Raw genomic sequence first — 24,591 nt, forward strand, 5'->3', positions numbered from 1 at the left:
ATGCATTCACAATGCAAAAAAGGCCAGCACTATCCTGGGCTGCATTAGGCAGAGCATTTCCAACAAGTCAGGAGAGGTCATCCTTCTCTGCTCAGCACCAGCGAGGATACATCTGGTGCACTGTGTCTAGTTCTTAGTTCCCCAGTGCAAAAAAAGATAGGGGTGTACTGGAATGAGACCAGCACGGGATCAAAAAGATGACCTTTCGTATAAGTAGAGGCTGAGAGAGCTGGGACTCTTTAGTCTGGAGCAAAAGCAACACACATTTTACCATAAGGTAGGTGGGCAAACACTGGGACAGATTGCCCTGAGAGGTTGTAGAATCTCTATTTATGGAAATACCAAAATCTGACTGTATGCAGACCTGGACAACCTGCTCTAGTGGAACATTCTTGAACAGAGGGTTGGAGTACGTGATCTCAACAGGTCCTTTCCAACCTAAATTAGTCTGTGGTTCTGAGCCATGGAAAAGAGAACCCAACCACTTGTGATTGTTCCTAAATTCTTACAAACAAGAGATGCTCTGTATTATTAAGTGGAATAAGTTAGCTTTTCCTTTCTTCTTCACCAGAGGAAGACTTTTTAGTCTGGAGTTCAGGAACGAAAAGAGAGGTCCTGGAAATCTGAGGTGAATTCATCCCTCAGGAGAATCATAAAGAAGCTTGAAATATGGTGAATTTTAACACATTACTTTTAGCAAAAGCAGGAAAATCAAGCGTTGGTGTTCTGGCCAAATTCCAGTGTACTCACTGGTGTGTGTTGACTCATAAAGTTTATATTTAAGCTGTTAGGGTTTTTTGTACGTACATGGCGATTTCATTTCAGTAGTGGCTGAAGTGGTAGCTGCATAGTTCTTGCTATAATAATTCTTTTCAGCTCGATATTGCTGGTCAGGGTAGCAGGAAAGTTATGTGTGCTGGTTGGGTTGTAAGGCAGCTCTGAGTGCAGTGTGCAGGTGAAGCTTCTGTTTTGTCTGCTGTGTCTAATTGGCACAATTCAGCCACCCAAGTGTTCAGACACCATTTTCTGCTTGGCTCTAGAGGTTTGTTTTCAAAAGCCAGTACCAACATTAGCTAATCTCCAAATAATTGTATATAGGGTAAACGTTTTACTTAGCTAGAAGTGGAGGCAGAGATTGTAACACGTGTAACATAGACATTTGGGATCAGAACTGGTGCTGAAATTAAGGGATTCCAGCCTTCCAATTCCAGCATTTAGTCATCTAAAAGAAATTTCTGTTCTTAGTATCTCTTAGACTTTATCAAATTTAGTTTGACCGAGGCTCGTTGTTTTATAATAAAGTGAAGAATATATGAGAAGGGCAATGTTTCCCAGAAAAAGCCACCAGGACAATGTCACTACAGATAATTGTAACATCACACAGACCTCTGACAAAAATCTTCTTTTGTCTTCTGTAATAGGATGAATCAGGACTCTGGCTAGAGCTAATCAACAACTTCCAATATTTCGGTTTTAAAAATAAGTGATTGATACAAAATAGCAGGGAACGGTAAGCATTATGCCGTGGTCAGAGGCAGTTTGCCAATATTATAGCTGCAATAATGAAATGCATAGGAAAATTAGATTATAATGAACTAAAGGACTGAGTCATTGCTGAGAACCGGGATGAGGCAAGTGGAATTTTTCTGTTCAAGGGTGATTTGGCTTTGGAGAAATTGCTAAAGTCTTGCCTGTGAAATTACATGGATGCTGAGTTACAAATCTGTTTACCACAGCAATGGGCTCTGTTACGTGCTGTGTACAAAATTACATGCAGCTGCCTTGCACCTTCTCTAAGTGATCTTGTTATGACCAAGTCATCATGTCCAGTAGGTGTTGGTCTTCTAAATAGAAAGACTGGAAGCAAAAAAAAAAAAAACACAAATTAGTGACTTTGCACCTGATACCACAGACGTGAAATGGCTTTCTCCAGGAAAAGTTTTAACAGTAGATGGCAGCAGATACTGCAGGATGTTCTGCAGCTCTCTAACCCGGCTTATTTTCCTTTTCTTGTAAAGGTTGTGTCATAACAAACAAACAAAGGTATATCTTCCAGAACCTCCTTTTCCCCATGCTGAGGTAAGTAAACCATGGTCTTGCTGTTTGCTGAGATCTCAGAGCGAGTGGGTTTCTGGAACACAGTCCTGTGTGGCTGTTGTTTTTCTGGTGATATGCCTATTCCATAGCTTTGTGGCATTATTCATGCAAGATTTTTTTTCTCTTCTTTCCATTGATTAATTTAGGAACATGGGGGAGGAATGAATGATGGTGTTCCCTCAACACAAAAATAATCACCGTGTTTATTTCAGCGTATAACTTACATACGCTTGCCTGTTTTACTACCTCCCCCGCAGAAGGCTATCTGGCGTACACATGGACGAATGTTTGCTCTTATCAGACTGCAACCACAAATACTCCCTTTGTCCAAGCAGTTTATTTCAAAGTCTGTAAAACTAAGAGCTGGTTATCAGAGTCAGCTTAGTCATCCCAGCTCCTGCCTCCTCAGCTGAAGCAGGCACCATGTTGTCTGCTGGTATCTTGAATTAGGGAGGTGATATAAGAAAGTTAAAGCTTGTGGTACTCAGTGGTGTCAGTGGCAATTTTACATGAAATGACTTGAGCTAGCATTTTTGTGAAGCAAAGAGGAGTAAGGTGGGGGGATGTACCCTGCATCAAAACACATAGTTTGAGGGGAAGTTCCTGCCATCCGGACAATAAATAAACATTTATGCCTTCAGAGTTATCTCTCTTATCAAGAAAGGAAATCTGGTATTTCCTCTACTGGGAACAGGTAGATTTCTGACTGAAGTAAGTGGGAAGCAGGCTGGGAAAGGAAGAGATGGGACTGAGAAATAATTTTGGCTAAATCCTGCTCCTGTGAGACAGTCAACCACTTGGGGCATGCAGTCTCAGAAAACTGGCTGTCTTAGTTCCTCAGATCAAAACTGTTAGATAGGATGTGGAGTAGCCATTGCAGGTTTAAGAGATGAAATGCTCTTTCAGGCGTTGTTTTGTTTTCCTCTGGGGCAACTTGTCCAGGGATTTGTTCTGGTAGTTGCCATTGCCCATCATAGATATCATCTGTAGGTGATTCAAGGGCGTCGTTAGAAGTAGGATCTGACCAGAAGCCCTCGCTCTTTCCACATGCTTGAATGCATTTCAAGGAGGATATGCAATGAATTATGAATAATCTGTTTCCAAGAATAATGCAGGCTGGAGGGCACACCTTTCTTGTAACCAAAAATCTCGTTCACACCAATAAATCAGCCCCAAATCCTGATCTCTGCATAGAAGTCTCTGTAGCCATGTTGTCTATGCTTTCTAATTTCCCCTGCATTTCTGCTTTCCACGCTGTTCTTGTTGATCCACAGTATCTTTGGTTTCACCGACTCCTATGTTTTACCAAAAGCGTTGCTTCAAAATTGTACTTCACAATATGCACTGGAACTGGCAGGTTTAAGTGAAAACCCTTCCAAAAATGAGAAGCCAAACATGCGCTGTCAAAGGGTGGATTAATTAAGCCATTGTACATGACGGGTCTTTATGTTTGTAGAGTGATAACTGTGTCCTCTAATTTTTAGGACATTTTATGTTCTCCAGAGGCCTGTTGATAATGAGATTTTGCCAAATTATTGTTTATCTGTTGAGGCATTGCTCAGTGCTCCATGTGTAGATCAAGGTAATTATCTAGGAAAAGACTCCGAGCTGTGGATAACAGATTGGCTTCCTCATGACAAAATGAAGAGCACAGAGGGAATAACGTGACTGTTACAGGTACAGGCTTTGCTTGACAAGGCCAAATCATACATGTTATAACCCACAAAGCTAGGGACGATTTATCCTGAGATGCACAAACAGCTTTCTCTAGACCCATGAATATCATTTCTAGGGAGCCATCCCTAAGCTTCCTACATTTTTGCCTAAGGGTTCCCTTAAATGTGCTAAATGACACCAGGCGGTGTGCATCCACATCCTTGTGGCTCCCAAACTATTAAGTGACTATTAAATGCTGTTAAATTATTAAACTATTAAATACCCTTAGGCATTCCAGTGCTGAATTGCTGTCTGAAGTAAGTACTGCACGTTTCACAGCACGTCATCGAACACCACAGAGAGGATCTGTTTGGGGGCTCGCTTCCAGCTGCTTTCTAAACACTGGCAAGTGGAGAAACCTACACTGCCCCCCTGCCTTGTGTTGGACTAAATGACGTGCTAGTTCCTTTCATTTTTAATTCCTGATATATACCGGTGCTTTGCAAAAACAATTTGTATGATGGCAGGCAGTGGCCCTAGGCACATAGCAACGCTCTTTCAAAAGCTTGGCTAATAGCAAACCCCAAGCCAAGTAATGCCTAGGCAAAGGAGGACCGAGCCTGCTATTTATTCCATTTAGTGCTTTTCCTAAGGTAATAACTCAGAGAAGTTTAGACACGCTTGAGAACACCAGATCGTATTGCTCCTCTCTGTTCTGTGAGATGCACGGTTTGGTTTTAAACACTCAAAACATGTTGAGATTTATAGAAATGACTGACACACAGCACAGGGGTAATTTTGCCAAGCAGAATGGTCTTAATATAGACCTGGCCTGAATAATGTGGCCACGGCCATACCATCAGTCTAGGAGGGAGCATGGACTTGAGCTCATGGCTTCTTGTTATTAGGCTAGAGCCACAGCCAGCAATCGGCCTTTTTGTCAGCGGTAAACCCTCTCGTTTGAAATCTGTGCCTCCACAGCCTCTCAATCAGCAGCTTTGCTCACTGACACTCAAGGAAATTTTTAATGAGACTCAGAAGCAGACATGGAGCGATCGTGTCTATTGGATGGGTTGTTAGTGGAGAATTGCCTTACTTTTTTCAAATTAATGGTAGGCTTGTGCTATGTACTGTGTGGAAATTGCCCATTGTGAAAAGACGTGCTTCGTGCTCACTTGTTGGAAGAAAACAGGGAATTACTCAAACCTGCCTCTTAGTTATTATCGAGCGTTAATAATGTGATACATCAAAGAGGGACAGGCCAGGATGTAAGCTGCTAATTATCCAAGGAACATGTCCAGCCCAGCACGCTCTCTGGCCCTGATATTTGATGCTAGCTGTATAAACAAGATTTAGAAACAAACAAGGAAGAAGTCCCCCGGCTTGTTGGTAGAGTCTCTTGCAGCAATGAGTTCCAGTGGTGCCTCACCCGTAGCATAAAAGAGCATTTACTTCCTTTAATCGGTTGTTATTGTATTGTAGCTATTGTTACAAGAGGATAAATATCGTTGTCTTCTCTATAACAATTTCATCTTACTCTTCACTCCCTACTAAGTTGTTTGAAGCTTTTCCTTCTCCTCGCATGGAAGTTTTCCAGGTTGGGATTTATGTTACCTGCTCTGAACTCATTCCTTGTTCTGCTGTGGTGAATAACGCCAGCCACACTGTTCAGCTCTGCAGAGAACCCAAAACAATTCTACTCCTTCCGTGTTGCTTCTGCTTTAGTGTAGTAGTAGGTGTTCATCGTATCTCCTCCCATGCAATCACTCTGTAGAATTTATTGGTTTGGGGAGGCAGTTCATTCAAAATTCCCTGTTTTAGGTGGAATTTGAGCATCAATTCTTATTAAAGTTCAAATGAATGGGGTGTCCAGATTCTCAAACAAGCTTTTGAATTCTCAACTGCAGACTTTTAACTGGTGTGCTAGCTAAAGGGGCTGGTTTTAAAGAAATTTCCCGTTGATCACTGGGGTTGGAGTTGCTGTGACACTGTTGGAGGGAAGTTAGGATCCAGAGTCAAACTGAATTCCAGCCAGCGATTTCTCAGAAGGAAAACTGGGGAAATGGAGTGGAGGAAGTTAGGGAAGGGATGGATCACTCCATGGATTGCTCTCCCCTGTGCTTAGACAACAGTCGAAATTCAGTTTTTCACCAGCAGGTGTTGTGATGGGGAAGAGAGGAGAAGGAGCTCAAATTGAAGTGATAGTGGAAGCTTCTGCAAAGTTGAAAGCTAAATTTCCCAAATGCTTGGCAATCCAGCAGGCTGGCCAAGGAAGACATTTCATGTTATAAGTTATACACAAATACATTTCACAAGGTAACTTTCACATCCAGGGCAGAGCATCAGTTATAAGCCAAGCGTTTAAATAACCTTAAGGTTCCACAATGGCCAGCTGAAGTGCTGTGGAACATAAATTAGTAATTTGTTTGGGTTAGAAATGTTAATCTGGTATCCCAGAACAAAGCTGAGAGTGTTTCACCAAGTTTCCTGAGGGTATGGGTACATCCATCCCAACACAGCCACAGCTAGGGAATTAGCCATCTCTCTGACCATTTTATCAGGAACCAGGGATTGTACACTCTGCACTGCCCCTTTTGTGGAGGCAGAGGCTTTATAAAAGAAGAGCTGAATTGTTCTCACAAAGCAAAATGAGAAGCTTTCACTCCTTTTCCTCTCTGTTTAATGTTTACATTGCTAATTCCAGGCTGTAAGATAAGTAAGTGAATCCAGACTTCACAACATTTCTCTAAATGGCTGCACCAGAAATATTTAAGATGTAATTTATATGGATCAGTATTTGCTGGTGGAGGAAGAGTTTGAATTTACTCTCCTCTTCATAAGAGTCTTTTAGCAACATCAAGGAGAAATGGCTAGGAAAAGCCTATTTTTTGACTGAAAATAGCCAGGGTGGGAGTAATATTGATTCTGTGATCTTAAATACTAGCATTTGTCTTCTTCATCTTTACTTCCCTCCTCCAGACACCAGTCCCTGCATATCACATTCAAAGCAATAAATACCTGGAGCAAAGTGGTTGTTTAGTGTTACATTTTGTCTTGTTTTACACAGAATTAGGCCCCTGTTAGCACTGGTCTGACGAAAGGAGTGAGGGAGGCGAAGTAAGCCGTGCATCACTCATTCATTGAGAAGAACCAGATCTGTTCCCAATTCTGGGTCCAGAACACATGCACACAAACACACACAGTAAATAGCAGCGTATGTTGGCTCACTTCAGCAAAGGATACACAAAGGCTCTGGAGATTTATCCTGTTTATAGGATAAACAGAATAAATCTTGTTGCTGACCCTGTATATCAAATCTACTGCTTTAAAGGGAATCGTAACCATTTGGGATTTAAAAAAAAAAAAAAAAAAAAAAAAAAAACACAGCAATGCTTAGTCTCAGTTCAGTGCTTTGCCATCCTCTGTCTCTTAAGCTTTCAGTCAATAACCGTGCTTTATGTAGGAACACGCTCTGAATGTTGTTTCTTGTTTCCAGAAATCAGTTTTATTTGGAAAATAGGGCTTGGCTAAATGCCAGGTACTGGTCCCGGCCCCGTCTTGGTGCAGGTTGGAGTTGTGAACGTGGCACAGCAGTGACTACAGATGAGAGGGGTTGTGTGAAAAACCTGCACAGATCATTACAGATTTAGTCCCTTTAATGATTTGTGAAATTTTGTTGGACCTGTTTCGCAGGTTCGGCTCCATATATTTTTGAGAGGGTAATTAGAAAAGATATTGCTCCAGATACTAAAATCCACCAGCTGCTTTATCGCTGGAGTGAGTAGAGTGTCTCTAAACTTGTTTAGGTAGCCTTTCACCCCTGCCACATCCAGCTGTGCGAATTGGAGATTACGAGGTACGGTACAGAGCTTCTGTGGACTTACCATAAAAAATCTTCTAAGATAATAAAAAAGATAAAAAGAAGAAATCAGCACGCCTGAGGAGATGGTGCTGAGGATTCAGCATCTCCCTTTTCCATCCTGAGTTAGCACGCCAGCTAGGAGCAATGCACCCCAACATTGTGCTCAATGTTTTGGCGCTCAAAATAAAGCAATAAATAAATAAATGAGCACACACAGAGAAGCTGAGGTCCTAAAATAGATTAGAGGTCCTGTGTCTCTATTCAAAGTAATAGGAAGGGACTTGAAGCTGCCATAGTGCTTTGAGGAGAATACAGCTTTTATGTTTATAAACATAAAAGGAGCACAGTTTTTATTACCGGAGCTAACTTCAGATTCTAGTTATTGCATTCCAGATGTGTTAATCAGAAATCTTTATTAGTCTTAATTGCAGGAACGTTCATAAGACGGAGTGCATGTTGACTGCCAGAGCATTATTGGATATATTTTCAATTTCCCCTTTGGAAGACTAAATAGAAATTTGACGTTGCTAGTAAGTTGCAGACAGCGTAGTGCCCCAGCTTCTTCCTTCATGATCCAAGGATCCACATGGAAATAACGGGCTGTATTACTGTGGAAACCTACAGTTTCCAACTTGTGCCAACCCCCAGAAGGAATGCTACCCATCCCCTTCGATTCCAGTCATCTGGGTACCGGGTAGCAGTTTTAAATGGGATGTGTGGGAAGTCACATGCAAAATCACAGCAAAATATTTGCTGTTAGGAACTTGAAGGGGATCACAGGATGCAAAGGAGAAAGAATATTTGCAGCTATGTGCAACCAACTTTATATTATAGATAAAGGTATTGAGGTTAACTTTGTACACTACCTGTTCTAGCAGCACAACATACCTTTGGGTAGTGACAGCCAGAATGGGAGTATAATGGGGTTGATATTCTGTTCAGTGAGGCTGAATTCAATTAAGTACCTAACTGGATGATAACCTTAAGTTGTGAAGTTCTGGGCTGTGCATTTGTTGCAAAGAGGCTTGAAGACATCCCAGATTTATCAGCTTTCCTTCATTTCCATGTGGGGACACAATTTGAGTTAGAACTAACATGGTAAAAAGAAGCAAGTAGAAGAGGATCTGGAAAGATGAGTTACAGGTTTGAGAGACCAGAAAAGTTGCTTGTTATAAAGTTCATTTTTAGCTCCTTTTTTGAAAATCAAGTATGTTAAAACAAAGAGAAATGTTATGAGTGGCAGGGATTTCTGCTAGAAAAGTGTGATGTGGGCATCGTGTTACGACTTGTAGTGAAGAGCATGCTGCTTGCTAATTAGTGGCACTGTCCGGGGTTTCACCATGCAACAGCTGCAGAAATGTGTTGCTGAACCCCACATATGTGAATTCTGTAGCTTGGGCAACGTCATAACGCATGGCAGGAGGCAGTAACGTATGGAGGGATCTTTGATGAAGGGTCCTGCCTCCTTTAAAACTGGCTGGCAGAGGGAGCATTGCTCCTTGTGTGTTTTTTTTTTTCCAGTTTTCAGCATGTGATTTCATTGCCTTAAACCACATACTTTCAAGGAAACCATGTTTAAAGCCATGTTTGAAATTTAAACCATGCTTAAAATTATTTTCAAGCCAGGGCTGGGAGCATATACCTGCTAAGAAAAGACTGGGAAAATATTGCATGGAAGTGCACAACACGCTAGTCTATTAAATTGCTGTCTGCGTTGAACCTTGTTTTACAGATTAGAGACCAGAGGCAGGAGAAATAAAGCAAAATTTTTCTTCAAAGAGTGCCTTGAGAACTAAACTTCCCCACCTTAGTAAAGAAATCTGCTCTGCATGCACAGCACACTCTGGTTTCCACCTCTAGCAACAAGTACTTCTTTTTGTTCATTTGTTATTACTAATTTCAATGATAGTTAAGGGAGGAAAAGTCAGAGTCTATTTTTCCTTCTGCTTTTCCAGGGGATTTGGCTTTGTTTGAACCCATTACAGCAGCGAAACTCACAACAACATACCACCGAGGGCAAAATTGCCTGGTACGAGGGTGATGTAAGAAAACGAGGTTAAACATCAGTGCCCAGAGCTCTTTGTAGACATGGCAGAGGGGGAAAAAGTAGCTTATTTTGAATTTGGCAGCTGAGCACTCTGTTCACTCCAGGAAACTGCAAGCAGGGAATGTTTGCAGAGTTTCTTCTCCGTTACCATACTGCTGGTACCACAGAAAGGAGAGGAAAGATTTGGAGGCACCTGGCTCCATGCTCTAACTTCCTTTTCATAACATTTAGGACAGTAACGACTAAATTTGCTGGAAAATCTCAGGACTATGCAGGAAGGGACTCTGTGATGACTTATAAACAACCTGTGGAATATTCCTAATTGCACGTCAATACACGCACAGAGGCATGAAATGTGTGTAATGTCTGAATTTCTGTTTTTTTTTTTTTTTCTTTCAGCTCATTCAGACAAACAAATTAAAACATTATCCCAGCATCCACGGAGACTTCAGTAATGACTTCAAGCAGCCGTGTGTGGTGTTTACTGGACATCCCTCCCTGAGATTTGGGGATGTGGTTCATTTCATGGAGTTATGGGGTAAATCCAGCTTGAACACTGTTATATTCACAGGTAAGTGAAATGCAGTTATCATTATTAAATTAGCAATAGGCTGCACACTTTGGTGAACTAGCCAAATCCTAGGGGCTTTGCTCATTTGTTCTGGGGCAGAAGTTTCTGACTTTGGTAGGAACTCGTTTAAATTAAGACCCCAGGATTGAGTGCAGTGACGAATGTAATTATTGTGCCATTTAATTCATTTTAGCCTTGCAGAGCCAACCTTTGCCGTGCAGAGTCAATCCTTGCCATTTCTAAGAAAAGTCTTTGTTGTGCACAGCGGTAAAATGCCTACAGGAAATTAATTTTTGGATTAAAAGCAGCTGGCTGCAAGTTAAACCCAGGCAAGACCTAACTGATGCTGGTCAGAAGGGAGAAACACTTCCCCGTATCCCATTGGAATGACAAACCTTTCCTCATATCTTCTCCTTCCCTTTCTGCAAAACCTCAGACTCAGGCTTGGCTCTTCGGTAAGCTTGTACAACCTGTCTGTTCCTAAAGATACTTCTGACACGTCTGCTGGTTCGGAAGAGAGCACCCCGTGCAGGTCTGGCAGCTGTGATCTATGCCATCGCTGCCTTGTGGTTGAGCTTTTTTTTTTCCAGACACCTTTTAGCTGACAGCCACATTCGTATCTGAAGCTGAAGGTACGGCTCCAGCTAAGAACCTGGGGAGCTGTTTCCTTTCTCAGTAACTCAGGCTGCCAGGGGAACAACAGGACCATCCTTTAAGTTCCTTCACTTCTCCCGGTATGTTCCTAATTTTAATGGATTTAATGGATCAACCCTTATCCATCTCAGACTGAACTGTGGTCACTGATCCACAGGGCAGCCGCATCCTGGGACCGTGGCAGTCATTAACAGCAAGACGAAGTGTTTAAGAGAGAACATAAAGCTTCTGAGAGACCCAGCAAAGGGAGTATCTTCTAGAGTCTGATCTTCTTTAGAAATACTTCAATGCCTTCCCTCAAACTGATGTTCTGTCCAAGTGCCTCGAGGCTCTTTATACCCAATGTGTCATCCGAACAGAGCCTGCAGTGGGCACTGTTCAGACACGAGAAGGGAAATCATCTTTCGAGCCAGTGCTACTGATTTTATGCGGAAAGAGCTCTATTGTAATTGGGAGAAGGGAGAAGTGTTATACACAATTCTCAGCCAGATTAAAAAAAAAAAAAAAAAGACGTGGATTTTGGACGAGGACAGAGTAATGAGAAATGGGAAGGAGAACTCTGAGTAATTGATCAAACCTACTCGCACAGCAAGGGCACGATGGGGTGGTCCCACTGTTAAGCTTATTTTTCTCCTCTTTTAAGTGAATAGGACTGCTGGAAAGCACACAACGTCCTAAAGCAGACAGGGCTGGTAGAGGTATTTCTTTCCTTTTTTTTTTTTTTTTTAGCTGTAGACTTCAGGATAGTGATGGGCAAGTCCTTTTGACTCTTTCACAATATTGGTACGAAATCATGTCACAGGATCATAATATTGTTAAAACAGTTTGGAAAGAATATTGGTAGACATAAAGCAGTGTGTAATTAGTACCATTGCAAGGAGAGGGAAGATACAAGGGAGTCCCAGATGAGCAGGTAAGACACTTAAATATAAAGACTGTGTTTATGCTGGAGAATGGTGCATGATACCACAGCACTAACGTAGCTGTTCCAGTACCCATCACTCCTGCCCTTTGGGGTAGTTGCAGGAAACATGCCCTAATTACAGTAATTGGTTAAATTGCTGTGTAGACAAGCGTTATTTTGGAAATAGTGAACCTTACTTCAGTTGGGACTTCAATTAAAACCACAGCATGTACACCCTCTGCTGGGTTGTGCATTTCATGAATTTTCAGGAAATTGCTGGTGTTAATCATGCTGTGAAGGTGCTCCCCACCATCAGCCAGGGTGCTGGAAACTGGTCTTTAATGGCAAAAAGTCTTTTTCTGTGCCTTCTTGTAAGGACAGGTAATTGATCTTTCCATATTTAAAAGTAATTTTTCCGTGAAATGAGGAAATAGAGCAGACTGCTGTTAGAACTGGCAAGCTGTTAAGGTTTCTGAACGGAGGTCGTACCAACCTGTGGATACATAAGGTCATGGTCTTTGAGGTTCATTCCCAGTTTATACTTCCTGCAAAACTTCAGTTGAGATCTGCTTTGGCTGCAGTGACCTTGGAGTGCTCAGTGACTGCCGGCACTAAGAATTCAGGTTTGTTACCTAAATTTGCCCGTCTGTGGCTTTTTGTCTGCAGTGTCTATCTCTGTCTGCAGGCATCTACACTCAGCAGGATGTTCCTGCTTCCTTGTGGCCATCTTAGCTGGAACAAAGACTTCTGTGGCTACAGAAGTTCCTAGCAGATTAAATTCTTCTGTTCTTAATAACTCCAGTGGAAAGCTGAAGCACCTCCATCGCATTGCAGGATTTATATTATTATCTAGCTTCTCCTGTTTTGAGATAAAGTCCCCTGTAGTTATGAAAGAAGTTTGGTCTGTTGAAGCAGGTGGTAGCAGGTCATATTCTAGCTTTTCCTGTCGAAGGCTACAAGTTTCTAGTGATTAGGACCTTGAAACTACAAGGCAGTCAGTAATGATGACAGTGCTCGTTCAGTCCACAGGAGCTAGGTGGTCTCCACCTTTCTGATTTGTAATGTGAAAAACAACTAGAAGAGAAAGCAGACTGAACCAGCAGCTGCAGCCAACAGCCAGGACACCAGCTGTGAGGGAGCCGTGGTGCTGCTCTGCTTGCTTGTGTCATCTGCAAATGTTACAGCTCAAGCGGTATTGAATAGATTATCGATTAAAAATATCGAATACCGGTAAGCCACAAAGAAATTCTGGAAGAAAACATGGTAGAAGGAAGTCTGCTGCTCGCTCTCTCTCTGATAACAGCAATGCTTTAAAAACTAACTCCCTAGGAGATCTTAAAATGGCTCGTGCGTGCCACATTAGTGCTGTACAGAGGAAGATTTTGTTGCTCGGTGTCACACAGTGGTAAATCTGATGTCTTGGGGAAAAAGCTAAAGGTCTGTAATTCTCTCAGGAAAAAAAGTCAATACGAAACCTTGACAAGTGCTGTCTTCCATCACACAGTTGAATTCCTTTTTTTTTTTTGGTATCTTCAAAACAGCAGTTGCTTCATGTCACAAGTTCACTGTAAGAAGCTCAAGTTGTGTTTTGTATGTGTTCAAATTTTGGGAGTCCCGTGTTAGAGTTAAAATTTCTGCATTAGAATTTGTGCATTGCAATTTCTCACTTTTCCATGGCTACTTCTGTTCTTATTAGTCGTTCAGAGGGACCATAGATTTGATGCCATTTTGGACACTTAGATAAAAAGTCCACGTGTGTAGCTTATCTGAGTTTATTGATGCAAAATACTCAGTTTGAGTAGGTGCTGCCTCATCCTCCAAAACGAGCAGTCAAATCCTTGTGTCACCTACAACACCAGATGGGATGGAAAAATTCTCATCTGATAACTTTTTAATTTACTACGTGCAATTTTGTTGTATAGCTCTAGTAGAGAACCTGTGCCTGATTTGTTTTCTTTCTTTCCCCAGTGTATTTTAAAATGTCCTCTGATTCAATCCTAATTGACTACTGATCATCATTCAACTAGCTACTGTCCAAGGATTCTTATTTCTAAATTTCTATTCATTGCTGTTAAACTTACTGGCACTAAGTGACTGTTTTTATATTGATATTTTTGGACTCACACACCTGCTTTTACCTAGCAGGCTTTTTGCCCAGTATATTTTTATTGTTGCCAATTCATGGCTTTTGGGTCATCCAGTAAGATGTTCTATACAACTATAATTTTTTGCTAATATTTCTCTTCAATGTTCCCAGGCAGTTACACTAACAATTGCTTCAAACCCAGCTAAATTTCCCCTTTGACAGTTCCAAACATTTGTATTATTGGTTGATGCTATATCCTGGTCTCACAGGGTAAATATAATAGTTCAGAATATAAATATAATAGTTCAGAATAGCCTAGCAGATAAGTCTTTCTTGTACCCCCTTCTCTTTTTCCCATTCTGTACTTAACAAACTCATACCGACTTTTTTTTTTAGCATTCCCATTATGCAATTTATCCAACAATTATGTCAAGTAGCTAATGATCTAGTGGACAGTGTCCCTTGCCCATGGCTGGGGGTTGGAGCTGGATAACCTTTAAGGTCCCTTCTAACCCAAGTCATTCTAGGATTCTACAATTCAATGGCATAAACTTTTCCACATCATTCAGTCAGTCGTCACCAGAGTCAAGTAGATGTGTCCTACACTGTGTCATGTATCAGACCTTGCATTTTTCATTCACAGATAAATGGTAAAAACAATATTCTAGCTATTTTATTACTTTGTGTGAGTAAAAGTATATTTGGTGCACGACTTTTCCTAGGCAAACCACTAATCTCATTTTCAATTCTAAAATACAAAGGGAAAGAGACTTACTGGGTCTAATAAGGGTTCCAATAACGTTATCACAGCCCATCTCAGCTTCAGGGTAGCCCCTAAAAGGAGCAGCCTTCAGTTCATACTGGCCTGGCTCTGCTGGCATAACTATAAGCATCCCAATTACCTCTTGCTTCAGTGGGAGAGCAGCACCCTACAGATCCTCTTTGGTTATCTTAAAACGTAGACCCCGTGTTTTCCACCAGCCTAAACCTGAGAATTAGATTAAAATAAAAAAAAAGTACCATAAGGAAAAAGGGAAGTTGGGAGGTGATGTGTCTGCAGCAAGGGACATTTGTACGGGTTTATCAAGATACAATCTTTGTGCTGCATTTGTGTCGTAGTGAAAAACAAGCTGACATTTGGGTTACCTTGCAATACCAAACATTTATACATCTTGCCTTCTTTTACAGGATCTGATTGAAAATAAGAGATGATGTTTTTGTCCTGATTAAATTTGTTATAAAAATCATGCAATAATGTGTTTAAATGAAATAGTATTGCTCTGTTGCTTGATTAAGGTAAGACTAATTGTGGGCATAATTTTCATCAAATTAACTGAAAATATCAGATGGGGGAAGGAAGAAGGGAAAAGAAATCTATAACAGAATTAACATTGCTCAACAACAGCTTGTCTAGACTGGAACGTGGGATCAGACAGGAACCGGGCCATTTTTTTCTCAGTAGGCATTCAGTATTTTCAACATTTCTCTTTTCAGAACCGGATTTCTCTTATCTGGATGCCCTGGCTCCTTATCAACCTTTGGCCATGAAATGTGTTTACTGCCCCATTGACACAAGACTGAATTTTATTCAGGTGTCTAAATTACTCAAAGAAGTCCAGGTAATGAATTTTTGTTGCCTTTTCTTATGTTTCTTCACACACTCTTGTAAAATAAGTCCCTGATCAGGATGAGAGCCTGTGAGCACGATACTTCTTGTATCTGAAGCAAGAAGGCTTCGTCACCAGGCTCCCCTTGATCAGGTGTCCTATACGAGACCCCAGCCACCAGGTAGCCTTTAATTAATCCAGTCCTTTATTTTTACCCACAAGCTCTCAACCTGTTTGTGGCTGTTTTTCAGAGGCAGCTCTTCACCATCTATCCATTTCTTAACATAGAGGGCAATACCCGCACCCCTCCCTCCTTGCCCTAACTCTTCTGAAAAGCTTCTAGCCCTTGATTGCGATGCTGCAGCTGGGTGATTCATCCCACCGTGTCCCCGTGATTGAGCTCTCTTTTATCATCCTGCTCCAAAATAAGTATGAAGTGACTGCCAGTGTCTGCACAGAGTGGCTGGAGGATCTCTAAAAGCTGCAGAGCAAGAGATGTGTACATTCCTTTCTTCCTTTTTAGGTATATTTAGTAATAATCACCTTTTCCCTTATTTTTTGCCTTATTCTTTCTCCTGTTTCTTTAAAATTTAACCTGTCTGTGTCTTAATACAGTCTTAATGTAAGGGTTCCAGGTGCTGATTATCCTCAGCACCATCAGCTTTAACCATCTCCTCCATGGCTGTAATGTAATCCTGCAGTTGATCCTTTCCTTGGTTTTGGGACCACTGCTTTGGAGTTCCTCTCTCAGGTTTCTTCCAAATCCACTGCTTTCCTCTTGCAAGATCTGGGCTTCTTCTGTGTAGGCAGAAGGGCAGAATTGCCATATCATCTCTGCTTCCCCCCTTGGCTCTTTTTGGCTTTAGTGGTCCCTCCTTATCCATCCAGTTTGTTCCTACTGAAATTTGCTTTCAGACTCATGACATAATTAAAATAATACCCAGTATTTTTTCCAGCTGAGCTTTTCCCTTGGATCCATCTTCAGCTTGTCAAACAGAAAAATGCGTGTTCCTCCAAACTTCCTAACAATGCCTGCATCATCTTATCTCATTGTTCTGTGACCTGGCTTGTCACTGCACAACTGATGGAAGTTGATGTTGCCTTATTTTCTGACAGGTGTCTTCTTTCATGTTACAGCTGAAGCATAATGCTGTTTCCAATGCTGAAACTTCTGCAGTTTGCAGAAACACTGCTTTGTCCTTCGTCTTCCTTAAGTCCTGGGGTGATCCTCGTAATCAGCCTGCTCATGCTTTGTTAATACACTGCTGACAGGTTATGAAAACTCAGAGTTGGTTGTTTTGCTAATGTATTTGCAGCCTTGTGTTTTGATACATCTAGAATCATAGAATTTGATAGAATGAATAGATCTTATTTATTTTGATATGTCTATCTCACTCCGTGCCATTTTGTGATGGTCCCCACCACTACTGTCGCTTGCTTCCAATTTAAATGACAAGCCTTTGGAAGAAAAAACTATTGAACAAGTTGATTTTTCTCTCAGTATGGCAGCTGACATGCCTGCTGATACTGAAGTGGTGATTAAAGATAGAAATTTGGGTCTTGGTACTCAGGGCACTGTGTATACAAAGCAAAGACCACCTGCTCCTTGGGCAGTTGATTCCAGTCCTGCCTGGACCTTCCGTACTGCATCTTCAGGATGTTGTTTTCATACAAATGAGTTATCTTGCTAAGGTCAATCTGCAAACCTCTTTGTGGCAACGATTGCTGTTGTAGGGCAGAGCAGAGATCCGAGCAGACGTTTCTGTAAGTCACCACAGTTTTCTTTTCCAGCCTCTCCACGTGGTCTGCCCGGAGCAGTACACGCAGCCACCGCCCACCCAGTCTCATCGCACAGATCTGATGATAGACTGCCAGCCCCCACCCATGTCCTACCGCAGAGCAGAGGTGCTGACTCTGCCCTACAAGCGACGCTACGAGAAGATTGAAATCATGCCAGACGTAAGTAGCAAAAGGGGAGAGAAAGATGGTGGCTTCTGCTCAAACAGCAGTTTGAGTTGGTGGTACAAGGCCATGAAGAGGAGTCAGAAATTGGGAGTTAGTAGCCAGAAGCTGGCTTTCTGCTTCCCCAGCTTTACCTGCTGTGAGAAATGCCCTTTCCTTTGAGGAGCAGGATTCAGCTGGATGTTAAAGACATTGTAGTAAAATGTCTCATTTGTGTTACAGCAGTTTCAGTGAATGGTTAATTCCTCCAGACTCCTGATGTCCAACAGGTTAATGGGTTGCTTGTAGCCATCTATAATGTGGACTACTTCTGCCTGTAACATCTATTAATAATTTATCAACCCCTTAAATCATATATAAGTGTGCTCACAATGCAAAGGGTGACCCATTTGCTAACAGATATGATCTTAAAATATTTTTTGGCAATCCAATCAGCACGAATGTGTCCAGTGGCATTTTACAAGCAGGTGTCACTGCCCTTTGCAAACCACTGAATATGAGAATCCACTTTTCAACAGAGAGTAGAGGGAGGAAGTACCCTTAGTTAAGCCAAATGTGAGGTACAGAACCGGTACCCGTGTAACAAAATCCCTCAGCCAGTCCCTAAAACCCATTTGTACCGTTTCACATGTGCCTATTTTGCACATCAGCTCTATTAGGAGCCTGTCCAGCCCACTGGTTAGAGGACTGCCAGAGACAAGGAGGGTCTTTTTAATTAGAAAATATACTTGGATGCAACTCCATCATGGCATGTATATTTAATTGCTTTGGAAATTTGCATATTTATTGGATCCTATTAAACCTAAGACTAGTAAAACATGGCTTACCTTCACCGGCATGACCAAAACAGATTTTATTTCTGCGTAGCTGCTATTTTGATTCTGCTGAAGTTATGGGATTTTCCCTGAACTGTGAAGGTGTAATTGAGCCTTGGTATGTGAGCCTGTCCCGTGTCAGCCCTGTGAAGAGGGTGGGTACCAGCTTTTCCTGCAAACAGAATGCAGATTAACACAGATGCTACAAATGAGCATTCACCAACCCTCATACGTTTTGAAGTTCCTGTCAGGGGGAGAGTTGTCTAAAAGATAGCTAGGTGGGTCCATGGGAGTCGCAGATTCACTTTCTTGCTCTGTCAGCATCTTCTTGTATGATTAGCAGAAGTCTAAAACACAAAATGCAGCTGATGCTGGAAAGGGGGAGCACAAACACAAGTGAGGACTGCAGAGTTCCCTGGCAGAGTTTGTTAGTCTGAAGGCAGCGCTATGCTCATGGGGCTGGAGTGCATCAGGAAACAAGTCAGTGCTTCACTTGCTGGCTTGGCTGCTTGCAGCAAGATCCTCTACACTTGAGGCTCAACAGGCCATGTGGATTCAGCCTCACTGGCAGCCAGCAGTATGAAAATGCTCTTCATTTCTCAACCCCACATGTCCAGTGGCTTCTGGATGCCATCTCTCACTGAAGTGAACAGATTCTTTCTATACGTGTTGGTAAAACTGTGCATGGAAATAACAGCACTTCCCAAAACTGCTGGGATGTTGGAGGAGGGTGGATGGTAAACAATGGGTTATTCACTGAGGTGGGAATAGGTCTCAAAGAAGTGTGCAGAAAAGGAGAGCAGGTGTCTACTGCGTTCACTTTAACTCAGTGTTTGAGCAGAAAGACAGACATAGAGAAATATTGACAGAAACGACCCTTTTTCTCCTCCATCAAATACATCAAATTATATTCCTGCAGGAGTCCCAGTTTCAAAGCTATCTGTCTGCTCAGGGAGTGGAAACATCTCTTGTTATTTCCCATGCCCAGATGCTCTCCCTGGTTTCCAAAGCTGCACCTATCAACTTGATGCAACAAGCTTCATGGCATGTAACCTCTCCTAAAAAGGTTAAAATGGTTAAAAAAAACATATTAAAATGGTTAAAAAACATATCTCAGATCCTCTCTGAGACTCAGGAAAGCTGTTGTCCTTCCCCTTTGGTGCCCTGGGGGTAGTGTTTGCTTGCCTCAGGGGGTTCATTGAAAGTCAGACCATTAGTGGTGGTATGCAAGGCTGTGGTTCAGAGCTGTTAACAAGATGCCATTCCCCAGAGATATGCAAATCACCCTCAGAAAAAGAGATCTTGATCATTCTTTCCAAGGGAACTTGTTAGAGGAATAGTCATGCCAAATTTGTAGTGATCACAGACTGTTTCCCCAGAACAATCTCTTTTTTCAGCAGGTGTTCACCGCATCACCGTTTGAGGCTGGTTTTTGCTTCCAGCTTGACCTGCAGAGTGGTGATAAGGCATGGGAGGGATGGTACATCATCTCCTGCCCTTTCAGGCTTTGGTCTCAGTTTCAGCAGCATAGCTGATAACTGCTGAGAATTATTAACACATAATTTCTCCTGTTCAGTGCAACCAGCCACAATCCTAAAGGATCGCTGTTTGATTTTTCAAATAAATTGGGGAAGGACGAGGGAGGACTGTATTTCCAGGGCCTGTATTGTCTTTGATGCTGACCCCTAAATAAGCACAATGATACATTCTCACCTCCCAAACAAATTTTATGTGATGTGCCAGGCTTCTCTCATTCTCTCTCCCAGCAGAAGAGCCCTGTCTGTCTGTCTCTTTGTGCAGAGGGTCATTAGGATGTTGGTTTTGAGAGGCTGATGCCAGTGGTACCAAAAAGATGGCTGTAATTTCCCTATCTGCTGGGTGAGTTGTGCAAGACAGGTTTGCAAATATGATAGATGAGGTTCCCTGAAGGAGAGTATTTGCTGCTTTATGTCCTCTTTTCAGTAGTTTCATCCGGGAAGTCTTTTTAGTGGTGCCTGAATATACAGATTTTCTGTGTATTTGGTATTTCTGGGCATTTGTTTCAAATCAGCTGCCATCGGCTCTGGGGTTGTGACAACTCAAGTGGCAACTGGAAATGTTATTTTACAGCTCCTGGCATATCTTGTGAAGATTTGTTGTTTGTCAAAAATGCATTAACCAAACCATATTACCAACCAGTGAAGTTCTGATCTCCTAGTATCCACTCCTTGCTACGTGTTCAAGCCCATGGCTCAGTTCTTAGAGCTTTTAAAACCCAAACGGTTGGCTCAGCGTGGCTTTAGTCACTACAGAGCATCAGTGCGGTGGCGTGAAATTCCCTTTCCAAAACCCTATCAGTGGTTCAGGTTCTGGCGTGTCAGACTAATGCAAATTCACTGATACTGCTGGAGCTTGTCTACATTTCAATCCCGGAAAAGCAAAGTCAGATCAAGCAGGGCAGTTGTATCTTAATGAGATTTACACTCGGAGCAACCTTTGTTTGGAGAAAGGTTTGAACAGTCCCAAGGCACCAGGCTGAGATGGCTCTCGGAGGTATTGCAAAAGCCTTTACGCTTTAACTAATTTGTTCTTCTCAGCATTTGACTTTTGCTTTAAAAAATAATACTAAAAAAAAAAAAAGGCTGCTTCCTGGAAATTGGTTAGGCATTGTCTATTCACGGGAGAGCGATGGGAAAATGGAGAACACCTTCTGGAGCAAACAGATAAATTAAACAGTGGTGTTTGAGCAAATAATGTGCCTCCAGTTTAATTACAGCGGAACAATGGTGCGGATCACTTGACTTCAGCAGCAGACCGACTTCACCGAGGGCTGTGTTTTTAAAATACCCAATTTGCAAGTTCTTCAGGACATGGGCCAGTACAGGAGAGCATGACTGTGCAATGCACAGCCCAACATGAAGTGAAATTACGAGGAACTATTGCAGAGAAGAATTAGGAAGCCAGCCACTTGGCAGCCCATTATAAGTATGTAGCTTTCATTCCAGCCTTCCCTTTTCATGTCTTGACTTCTCTTTCCACGCAGAATCTTGCCAATTCCTTTTTGAGAGAAAAAGAGGCAATACATGGCTTCCATCTTACCTCTCCAACTTTATTCCACGTTTCAGGGACTAAAAAGTTTGATTTCTAAAAAGTTTCTTTGAACCCTCAAACTTACTTTGGTGACTTCACGTTATCCAGTCTTCTAAACTTCTTTTCCTTTTCCCCTGACTATTCCTGCTTGTATAAAGATGCCACAGTCTCACATAACATAAAATTAAGATAACCATCCTGCTTGCTAGTGCTGCTTTCATTCCTCCCTTCAGCTCCAAGCTCACTGAATCCGCTGTATGTAAAATTGCCTGGCCCTGCCTCATTCCAGCAAAGGCCCTCTCTGAATTTGGCCTTCACCCCTTGACATCGCACTGAGACTGCTCTTGTCCCTCTTTTTACCAACCTTTCCTTAGACAAAACCAGAAGTACCATAGCCTGCAGTCTCCCTGATTTACATCATCACTGCTCAGTGCAATCAGCTCTTCTTTTCTCCATAAAAAACATCTCCCACCTCACTCCCATGCCTCTTCTCTCCTGGCCCTTCAGCCTCCCATTGCTTCTGCAGAGAATTCTCCTCCCTCTCCTCCTCTTCTCATCTTTTGTGGGCTTTGAATATGTTATCCCACATTTCCTTCACTTTTTTTTTTTAGCTGCACCTTTTCTCTGTTTAGTCCCATCCACAGATTGCTCTATTTAGATCAGTGAAACTCAGATTTGCTTTTCTACTCCCACCTTGGCTTTGCAAGCCCACGTAAATATCTGGGTTTGTTTCTTCCTCATTTTTGATGGCTGGCTGTAAGGTAACTCTTTTCTAGTCAGGCTCTTGCCTCTTTTTTCCCCAATATGCTTCAACAACGTTGCATTCTGACCTGGTTACTATATTTTGAATATTTTGATTGATGCCTTTTTTATGTCTTTCAAATGACTCATCTTTTACATCCGTAAGCTGCCTGCCTTTACTTGGAAGCTATTTTGCAACTTCGCTTGCCCTACCTGTCATTTTTCATTCAGGTTTGAGGCTAATTTCTGCTCCTGATGGTTCCGGCTTCCGCTGTCCTCTTGTAAGTTCCTCAAAAAATTGTTTCCTGCCTGCTCTCAGCATACTGGGGAAGAGCTTCATTAAACAGCCATAAATCTATTTCATTATACTCCTTAAATACCTCCTTAGGGCTGTCCCTTGGCATGCTGGAGGCTAGAAGCCAAGGGTTAGTGACTGCTTCTTATAATCCCACCCAGAATTATTTCCCGTTGGTTGCTCAGGACACATCCTTCAGTTTCATCTCCACGCTTTTGGGGCAATAATCATCACGTTGCTCTGAATCTCTGCTCCATTAGCTGGACTTTCAAATAATAGAGCAGAAATGCAAGAAGCAGTGGTAGGGACAACAGCTGCCTGGACCACGTGCATAGCCAAGGAGGGATTTATTTCATTGTCCAAACACCCAGGAACACCCCGTCAGCCTCCGCTTTATTTCTCCAGTAGATGTTGGCTCAATGGAAGAGTAAAGCTGATGTACAGCAAGCAATGACACCAAAACCTTTAGATATTTATGGCATGACCTGCCAGCTGCTGAAGTTAATGAGACTTTAAAATGTGCTGCAGAGAGAATTGTAGCAGACCCACAGGGACTGAGAGGGCTGAGAAGTTCGGGTTTGTTCAGCAGCCCTGTCATCTCATTCAAAACACTTGGTTTCGGTAAAATCTGAGGCTGAAATCCCAACAAGGCATCATTCAGATAACCCACTAATGATTATGTAGATGCCCTTAGTTCTACGATATTTGTTACTCTCTGTTGGAAATGCCCTTGTTCCTTTAAGTCTTGTTAGAAAGATCCCCCAAGTAATTTCCATCCTACAGCTCTTCCATTCTTGTTTAATATGCTTCCTGGTCCGTATTTAAATCTCTAGACCCTTTCCCTTCAGTGCAGATATATACAACCACATATCTTTTTGTTTCCTCTGCAGGATCCGATCCTTGCAGACTTGCTGCACTCAGACTCTGCCTGATTTAGCAGATGGTGTAAAGCCAAAGCTGAGGCTGTGTGATACGTTGGCCCACAGTATAATCTCTTGTGCATTTCTCTGTCTGGTTTCCAGTGACTCGACAGCAGAGCTGCTGGCATTTCAGTAGCGAAGGGATAAGAAGAGGCAGGGAGGTAGGAGGTGAGGTAAATTGTCTTCCTTTCCTATAACATTGTCACCCGAATAAAAATAAATGACAAGATAAAGACAATGTTTTTTTAATTCTGTTTAGAAAACTGACTATACAGGACTTCAGTGCTTGTAAATGCAAGGATATTGTACAGATTTTAAGCACGTGGGGTATTTGGGCACAGTGTTCCTATTAAAGATAAACTGTGAGAGTGCTGCCTTGTGTGTAATGGGTATCAAACGGGGTTCGATGTGTGTGAGAGGCAAGGTGAGTGGAGGATGGAGGATGAGGCAGGTTGTTCTCTGTTCATACATTGCTGAAGACAAAATATCACAGCTTCACTGAAACTTCTAGAATCTGTAGGAACCGGTGACTCCCTGTGAAGAGAGGAAGGTCTTGAAATCTTTGTGTTTCTCTGATAATTCAGAGAGGGTCTTTTCCTGTCACATGAGAATTGGATCCTTTATAGGAGCTACGATGTAGGTGGGAATCTCCTAACACCTGGCAAGCTCCAAGACTGTAAGCAATCATTTGCACCTAGAAGTGGAAGAGCCCTCATGGGTTATATGGCCAGAACCCAGCCATAGTTAGTGTTTAAAACATTCCTTGTAAAATGGAAGGCACAAATCGTGAAGACTTTTGCCCCTGCTGTTCCTACTAGAATGCTGTTCAAAACCCCACAGTCTCTGATGGCCAGAAACATCCTAATTTCCAGCCCACGTGTATTCGTGGCTGGTCTGCACGTACTTACTCTTAACATCATGTTTTAGCATAAATACATTTTCTCTTTTCTTGGTGTTTTCCCTGTGGTATTTATGTGCAATAATCAAATTCCCCTTCTGGCTTTCTTTTCGCCAGGCTAAAGAAGCCAAGATAATTCAGTTTCCTCTTACAAAACAGCTTCTCCTACCCTAATTTACCCTTCAGCATACCTTACTTGAACTTAAATTACCTACAATTTACAAGTAGTTCAGATGAGATCTTGCTGGGCCCGATGTAATAGCAGTAGTTCATTCCTGGTACAACTACCTGATACTTTCCGGAGTTGCATTTGGCTTTTTCATGGCTGTGTCACATCTGTGACTCTCATTTCTCACAGGATGGACTAATAAACGTGGACCCTTCACCTCTATCATTTCCAGCAGCTG

The 24,591-nt window shown here is 42.1% G+C and overlaps 1 protein-coding gene across 1 annotated transcript in view; it reads left to right on the forward strand.

Moving 5' to 3' along the window:
- INTS9 (integrator complex subunit 9) overlaps positions 1-24,591 on the forward strand; it is a 73,669-nt gene that overhangs the window by 41,059 nt on the left and 8,019 nt on the right. The window contains exons 11-14 of the mRNA XM_082755735.1: positions 2,019-2,079; positions 10,062-10,233; positions 15,372-15,496; positions 17,276-17,443. Of these exons, the coding sequence (XP_082611861.1) occupies positions 2,019-2,079; positions 10,062-10,233; positions 15,372-15,496; positions 17,276-17,443 (526 nt within the window). The remainder of the gene's footprint in view (positions 1-2,018; positions 2,080-10,061; positions 10,234-15,371; positions 15,497-17,275; positions 17,444-24,591) is intronic.

Source organism: Aythya marila, assembly GCF_965140915.1.
Source record: "Aythya marila genome assembly, chromosome: 3".
In the NCBI taxonomy this organism is placed as follows: domain Eukaryota; kingdom Metazoa; phylum Chordata; class Aves; order Anseriformes; family Anatidae; genus Aythya; species Aythya marila.